This window comes from Pteropus medius, unplaced genomic scaffold (genome assembly GCF_902729225.1).
Source record: "Pteropus medius unplaced genomic scaffold, Ma_sr-lr_union100, whole genome shotgun sequence".
NCBI classification, from domain to species: Eukaryota; Metazoa; Chordata; class Mammalia; order Chiroptera; family Pteropodidae; genus Pteropus; species Pteropus medius.
The window spans coordinates 210,012-218,489 of NW_024342470.1; the positions used below are offsets into that span (position 1 = coordinate 210,012).

General features: G+C 38.9%; 1 protein-coding gene and 1 pseudogene across 1 annotated transcript; both read right to left on the minus strand.

Annotated features, from left to right (window-relative positions):
- Window positions 1–1,075: 1,075 nt before the first annotated feature.
- On the minus strand, window positions 1,076–2,590 carry LOC120603130 (olfactory receptor 6-like; annotated as a pseudogene).
- A 118-nt stretch (window positions 2,591–2,708) lies between these two features.
- On the minus strand, window positions 2,709–3,849 carry OR6A2 (olfactory receptor family 6 subfamily A member 2). Its single transcript, XM_039863435.1, has one exon. It carries the CDS (start codon window positions 3,779–3,781, stop codon window positions 2,798–2,800), a length of 984 nt encoding a protein of 327 aa, XP_039719369.1. The 5' UTR covers window positions 3,782–3,849; the 3' UTR covers window positions 2,709–2,797.
- Between the last annotated feature and the right edge of the window lie 4,629 nt (window positions 3,850–8,478).

An 8,478-nucleotide genomic window follows, 5' to 3' on the forward strand; every position in this document is an offset into this window, starting at 1 on the left:
AAAAATAGGAGACCAATTTTAGACTCCCACTTAAAATGGGCAGCATATAGAGTCACGCTACCACTTTCTTATTATTCCTCTCATATTTTAGTCTCAGTTTGATGAATATTGTAGAATTCTCCCTGGTACACTACATTTCCTTATCTGGTCAGCAGGTCCCCCAATGATATCTAACACTCGCATTTGTCTTAGGAAATTTTATATTTGTTTTTCACCTGATTTGTATATAGCATGTATGTTCTATTGGTGTATTGAGGGCAGATACTGAGGTAATGGTGTTCCATTAGTTTGCTGATAACAATAACAATATAGCATAGAAAGGCCACAAGGATCCAAGAGCGCAAAAGTTGTCAACCGCAAAAGCTGCAGTAATACTGGTTCTTTCATCTTTCATGAAACTATTGATCTCACGCCTATAAGGAGAAATGAGCTCTTACAGTCCTGGAAGGAGGCTAAAATTGGTAGAGGACTGGGACATGATCAACGTTAATTTTAATATCAATGGGATTCCATCATCAGTAAAAATAGCACTGTCACTGCCATCACTACCACCACTGCCACCACCACACCATTAACGCTTATCACATCTACACGTAACTTACTGACTGGATTGCTTGTTCCTTCCAGGCATCAGTGTTTGTTAACTAATGTATCCCTACAGCTATTGTCACAGACTCTTAGATATACAGAGGATCTAGTTCAGTGTTGCAAAGCTAGACTCCTTGGTTTCAAATAATGGCTTTCGCATTTATTAAGTGTGCATCTTGGACAGCTTATTTAACCTCTCTTCGCGTGAATCAGTTTTCTGATCTGTAAAATCGGGTAACTAATCATAACTAACTCAAAGAGGTGTTATGAGAATAAAGTAGTTTATTACCGTCAAAAGTTAATAACACCACTTTATATGTTAACATTTATTATTATTACTCTCATTTCAGATACTGATTAAATATATACAATATGTATTAAATATAGTTCAAGACTAAGTAATACGTAATGTGTCATGTTTCGATTTTTCCTTTTTTCTCTTCTTCCCATTGTGTGCTTACTTTAAGAATTCAAATTATAAAGCAAGCTAGTATGCAGACTTATGATAAGTGTCATGGGAATGACATCTTTGTTGGGACACCATTTTATCCTCAAGCAGCGAAGCTTGGGTGAGCAGAAGGCTCTGGCCAACCCCCACGGTCTTTATGATAGCATCTGACTTCCTGGTTCTTAAGATAGTAGATGAAGGGATTTAGCATGTGTGTGAGGACTTCATACACAGCTGAGGTTGATGTAAATTAAATAATGCAAAAGCTCTGGATTAAACATACATAACAATCATGGCTGTGCAATAAATTATGGTTACAGTGAGGTGAGATGCACAGGTGGAGAAGGCTTTCTTTCTTCCCTGGGTGGAGGTTATAAGCAGAATGGTGGAGACAATGTAGATATGGGAGAGGACAGTAATGATGAGAGGGAAGACAAGAATGACAGTAGCCAAAGCAAAGTCCAGTAGCTCAGTTGTGGACATGTCTTTGCAGACCAGTTGGCAATTGGTGAAATGTCACAGAAAAAGCGGTTCATGACATTGGAGCCATAGAAGGTGACATATGAAATGAAATAGACCTTGATTACAGTGCTCGTGAAACCAGTCATATAGGAGAAAGCCACCAACTGCACACAATAACCTGTGGTCATGATGACCGGGTACTAGAAAGAACATGTCAATGCATTTTATTTATAGTAAGAGAAACACAAGCGTATGCTAAACTTCTACAAATAGAGGATTGGTTAAACAATTAATAGTTTATAAATTATATGTCTATGTATGCAAATTTTCTGAATCAGAATGTTTTCATATTTTTAGTATTTGTGACACATGTTGCCAAATTTCCTCTCAGCAAGGTTAGGCCAATTTGTACCTCTCCATGCTCAAGTGAAACATGAGGGTTTATTTCTTGCACCTGCCAATCCCATCTATATCTGCGAAACTCATGCCTTGCCTACATGGCTCCAAATTATATTCATTCATTATGTTTCTTCATAGCCACCATATGCTAGACATTGTTCTGGGTCATGGTAATAAAATGATGACTAAGCAAATGTGATTCTTGTCTCCGTGGAGCTTACAATCTAATTAGGAAGACAGAAGATTAAATAAACAACTGCACTCAGCCACTAGTTCAATGTGTGCACTGACCTCAGTAAATCAGGAATGAAGCTAAAACCTCTGTAGTCCAGGAGGTGATATGCTGCCAAAACAAAAATTCACATTTTCCTATCTCCATGCCTTGTAACTCACACTAGAATGATCACCTCCTGGGCCCTGTTACTTCATAGGCTGTAGTCGGTGGCCTATGGGTAGAAAAGAACTCATCCAGAGTCCTCTGATGCTTTCCATAATGAAGCCTATGCTCCCTCTAATGGCTTCATCTTTTTGCTTCCCTTTGCTATACCTTCTGCCTCAAACTAAAACCAAGGGCAAACCCAGGAAAGGCCATGTAGAGAGAGGCCGGTTCTGCATTTGTTTACTTGTTTAAATATTGAAGTGTAATCATGCATTCTGCTCAGTGTCAACACTTTCTACCTCATCAGGATGCATGATTCATGAACCTGCTCCATGTAAATTATATAGAAATTCAGATGCTAGCTGCTAGCTTGCAATCGATCTCTGTTCTTTTTCCAGAACTAGTTTCTTGGAAGTGTCTTTGAAACTCTAGTCCCTAATTATGCCCTAAAAACTGCTCTGGACTTCATGGAAGACATAGACCCCAAGTTTAAGAACATTTTCTAAGACAACACCTCCATTCTACCCATCTCTGCTAGCTTTCCCGGGCTTAGCATCCTGGCCCTGGTACAAGTGCAGAGTATGGCGTAGGGCTCTCTTGACCTCTTGGTTGCGCAAGCAGTAAATTATGGGGTTGAGCAATGGTACAATGACAGCATAGAGGACAGAGACTAGCTTGTTGGTGTCAAAAGCTGAGAGTGCCTTTGGCCGAGCATAGATGAAGATGCTGGCTGCATAAAAAATGACCACAACAGTGAGGTGAGAGGCACAGGTGGAAAAGGCTTTGTGGCGCCCAGCTGCTGAGGGAATGCGCATCACAGCACCTGTGATGGCCATGTAGGAGGCTCCAGTAACAGAGAGTGGCCCTAGAAGGATAAAAATGGCTAAGACAAAATCTGTAAGCTCTGCTGTCGACATGTCAGTGCATGAAAGGTTGAGCAATGGGGAGACATCACAGAAAAAGTGGTTGATGATGTTGGGGCCACAGTAAGAGAGACGAGAAATGAGAAAAACTTTGACCATGGAGATGCCAAAACCTCCAGCCCAGGAGCTGGCTGCCAGCTGCACACACAGCCGGCCACTGACGATGATAGGGTAGTGGAGAGGATGGCAGATGGCCACATAACGATCATAGGCCATAACAGCGAGAAGGACGCACTCAGTGCAGCCAAGACCCAGGAAGAAGTAGAGTTGTGTCATGCAGCCCTCAAAGGAGATTAGCTGTCCACGGCCCTGTTTGGACCCAACAAAGCCAGCTAGCATCTTGGGAATAGTGACAGTAACATACCAGATCTCCAGGAAGGACATATTAGCCAGAAAGAAGTACATGGGTTTGTGGAGGGTGGGGTGGTTCCTAATTGCCATAATGATGAGTGTGTTCTCAGTTAGCACCAACACATAGGCCAACAGAGAAAGGGCAAACATTAGTGTCCGCAGTGGCACAGGAGCTGGGAAGCCCAGCAACACAAACTCACTTACTCTCCCACTCTGGTTTTTTCTCTCCATGGGGTCGGTCTTGCCCACAGATCTTCAGGAGAGAGAGTAGAGAGTCTTCTGGAGGCAGCAGCAAGTCTCCAGCCTTTCTCTTGGTGTGTTTATATTGGTAGGATGCAATGTATGTAGTACATACAATTCGTCACCGATCTGAGGCCACTGTTCTCTTCTGTAATCTGGGAAAGAGCTAAGACAATAGTGGACAAGAATAAATAGCTTTGTGTTTGAGATAGGATAGGAGTCTGTTCTGGCACTTGGAGAAGCATGTATTGATAAGCACCAAGTAAAGATTATACTAGTTTTTCCCTGAAGTAAAGATGATACTAGTTTTTCCCTGAAGGACAGAGAATCAGGAAGAGAATCTGAGCTGCCCTAACATGAAAGGTTGTTTCTGAGCTGGATTGTGACTTTGTCTTGAGGAACTAAGTTACATCATGAAGGAACAATAATACATTACACAAGTGAGTATTTGCTATGTGTTATTAGTACCAGCATTGTTCTAAAAAATTTGCAGATATTAAATCACTTAACCTTCAAAAGAACCTTGAAAAAGTGCCATTAAACCCCACTTAACATCAAAGAAAAATGAGGCATAGTTAAATGACTTGTTCCAGGTCATGCAGATAGCAAGAGGTAGAACCAGAAAGTCAGGATCTCAGAGATTCCTAAGTATTCAGGCAACATGAAGTATGGACAGTAAGAGACATCCTGGATTTACATCCAAGAGAAGGAATCTTTGAGCCTCATCTAGGAAAGCAGTTTCTTCCTTTGAGAGTACAAAGTGAGCCCCAAAAGGTCAGCAGCTATCGAATGAAAGTCCTGCATAACCTAGTACTTCAGAGGAGGACCTGGGCCCCATTTGACAATCATATTAGGAAGAGGATTCTGGATGGCAGGAGAACTGAGAATCCCAATGGTTCTGAAAGTTGTTCTCTTTTGGAATGAAAGTAATACACCTTTTTAGTACTGTTAAAAGCTAAACTGAATATTGCATTGTGTGTTCACCACCCAAAGTCAAATCTCCTTCCATCACCATATATTTGACATCCTTTACCCTTATCTCCACACAAAGCGGTATACAGATGTATTAGTGAATTGTCCATTTGAAGCCTGTATAATTTTATTAACCAATAAAGTTAATTTTAAGAAAAATAAATAAATAGATAGATAAATAAGTAGATAGATAGATAGATAGATAGATAGATAGATAGATAGATAGATAGATAGATAGATAGATAAAAAGTAAAACACATTCTTGGGGGAAGAAGCATGCCTGATAAAAAAAAAACTGAACTGAGGCACATTAAAATTTTTAAGAGTTTATTTGAGGAAACATCAATTCAAATCAGGCAGTGCTAAACTGTGACTGGTTATAGCTTAACTGGTTGCCTTTTTGGAAAGGCCTAGCTGGCTATTTGTGACTAGTTGTTTTTAAATTTAGTTTTCTCATATATGAATGCATTTACAGTAAACTCTGGCTTGAGTTTTGGTTCGCTTACATACGTAGGCTACCAGCACTAAAGCCACCTAGTCTAATGACATACTTGTTTAATTATTTTGACAGTATCGAGAGCAATATTAAAGCATACATTTAGTGGAGTACTCTATTTGTTTACCTTACTATCAAAAATAAAATTTGCCCTTTCAAACTTCAAACCTCTTCTGGATCTAATAGTGACATTTCCACATGGGAGTTGATATGAGGAAATGGTTATTGTTCCCCTACTGTCCCTGTTGGTTTTATCACTGGAAGGGAGTATAGAGATTATAACAGAGAATGTAGGGAGAATCAGCTATACAGCTGGGTACTGTTTCCCTTCAGCAGATTCTTTACTTTTTAGATTTAGGCCTGTTTCTATGAGGTTAGCAGGAGCAGAATGTGTTCACATATCAGACTTCAACCCTTGAATGATTTTCGTCCATTTTTTATTAAGATTAATTGACATACGACATCGTAGAAATTTAAGTTGTACAATGTGACGATTTGGTACAAGTATAAATTGTGAAACATGTACCACAATAAGGTTAGTTAATGCATCCTTTACCTTACATAATTACCATTTTGTTGTTGTTATGGTGAGAACCCTAAAGCTCTACTGTCATTGCGACCTTCAAATTTACAATACATTATTGTTAACTGTACATATAATATTGTACATTATATCCCCAGAACATATATTCATCTATGACTAAAAGTCTGTACTCTAGGCCAACATCTCCCCAATTTCCCAGCCCTCCGCCCTGACACTCACTGTTCTTTCTGTGTCTGCGAGAATCCAAGACATGGGAACAACCTGTCTATCAGTGGATGAATGGATAAAGAATATGTAATATATAAAATTTACCCATAGAAAAGAAGAAAATCTTGCCATTTTAAATGACATGAATAGATCTTAAAGGCATCTTACTAAGTGAAATAAGCCAGACAGTGAAAGAAAGACAAATACTAAATATCCATTTATATATGGAATATAAATATCAAATATTATATATGGAATATAAATATCAAAATATCAAATCTGCTAATAGTTTTATACCTGAGTTTTTTTTCTCTTTATTCTCTGTGATCAATACTTGAACATTTCTCTCAATACTAGAAAACTCTAATACAACTACAAAATGCCATTACCCTGGCTTTTATTTCCCACCACTCCATCCTTAACATCCACACCCCCTATTTATTTATTTCAAAATTTATGGTGGATCAACTATGTCCTAGAACACAGGCTAAGAATTGCAGTACATAAAAAGTAAACAAGGTATGTACTAAGTTTCAAGGAGCATATAATCTAGGGTAAATTTCTCACCTCTGAAAGTTTAAGCTGCTATACCTATCCCTACATTATATGCTAGCTTCACAAATGGGAATCTAAAAGTACAATTGTCATTCCTAACCTTAGCCTTGATCCTTTCTCCTCAACACTAGTCTCATCTGCCATTCTTTGGGCATTGGACCCTCTTGATCCCAGACCTTCCTGCATATCTTTTAATCTTCTCTACCTTCACATTTGATGCTCTGCATCCTTGAATAAAAAGATTAATTTCTCACACATGGACTCCTACTTGGTCTTACTGCCTATAGTGTCTCCCCTAACCTTCGAATACTTAAAATCTTCCTATAGTACCCCATTGCTTACACAATAATGTTCAAGCTATTAAACAAGGCATGTAAGTACTTCCTGCCCTGCCACTTCTGCCACCAAAACCTTATCTCGTGCCGCAACCTACATCATATTTTATACCCTGAAGCACTTGGCATACAGCATATGTATTACCTCTGTAGCTCATACAATCTCCAAGAACATGGCTAACTTCTAGTTGTCTTCAAATCTTGGCTCATGTGGCATCTCCTCATAGAGACATTAGTTGTCCTTGTTTCCTTTCCCCTTCACTGCTTTGGCGAGCTTCCTCTCACTTCAGTTCCCAGTCTACATTTCTACAGACATAGTTTATTCACTGGTATTTTTGTCTTTTCTTTTGACAATAATTCCTATTATAGGATCTCCTTTAGTAACCGATTAGTAAAGATATTATAATATTTGTATGTATGCATGGATGGGTGGGAAAAAGAAGTTATGATATGGGCAAATCAGATGAATTGTAGATGATATGAATGAAATATGAAGGAGGCAGAATGTAAAATGAAGTTGGGTAGAAATGATCAGGAATAGAGAATTTAACTAGATTACCAGAAAATCTGACAGAGTTGGAATAATATTTAATGAAAACAGACATCAAATGTCGGAAAGTGAGGAGATCCACAGAGATGAGATAAAACGTGAAGAAGTTAGATTACATGCAGAGACATTGGAACTGCTGTGGATAAGATGGATGACATTTGGAAGGATAAATTTACTGTATAAACAACAAAACCAAAGAAAGAAGATTAGGTAAAGGTAAGTATCACATAGAAAGGATAGAGTAGGAATCAAAGTTCATAAACATTGTAGGGAGGGCAGGCAGATTATGAATAAATAAAGAGACCAACTACAAGTGGAAAAGATGAAGTAAGTGATATTGGTCTGAGTCTCCACAGAATGGGTCAAATATGGAAAATGTTGATAGGAGTTTGGATTTTATTAGGTGTAGAGAGGAATAGGAAGGTGAATGTATTAGATGAAATAAACATAAGAGAATTAACCACTTGAAGAGGAATAGGGCAGATAACAGAATCCACTCACTTTATTCAAATTTCTTTGACTCAGGATCCTCCTAAGATGGCCAGGCTGGTTAGGAAAAGATTTCAGGAGTGTATATGAAAGAAAGTTGAAGCATCAGGACAAAGAAAGCTGCTGCAGAGACTCCACTTTCTCTTACTCTCCTGATCAGAGAACTTGCCAAACCAGGTAAGATTGTTTTATCTTACATCCCCCTCCTGTAGTCCGCATTTTGTCCTCCTCCTTTCTGATGCTTTGGGATGGCACTGAAGCTGTAGCCCAAGAGACCAAAAGAGGTACAACAGGGTGGGAAAAAATAAAAGTAAAGAAAAGACTGGGGCAGAGGACAGGAAAAGGATATGTTTATGAAATCTAGAAAATAAAAGTTTATCAGGAAAGTTCCATGAAGGAGAGGGTCACAATAAACCCTACATGCTCAAGGTTCTCTTCTTGCCTTCTTCTTCCTTGGCAGTCTTCATGTCTATCATGCCACATTCCTGCTGAAGGAAAAGCCTTCGGTGTTAGGCCAGGCCAACCTGGGATTATATCCTA

Excerpts from the sequence above, each read along its gene's own strand:
- OR6A2 (XM_039863435.1), bottom strand. The coding sequence starts at position 3,781 with ATGGAGAGAAAAAACCAGAGTGGGAGAGTAAGTGAGTTTGTGTTGCTG.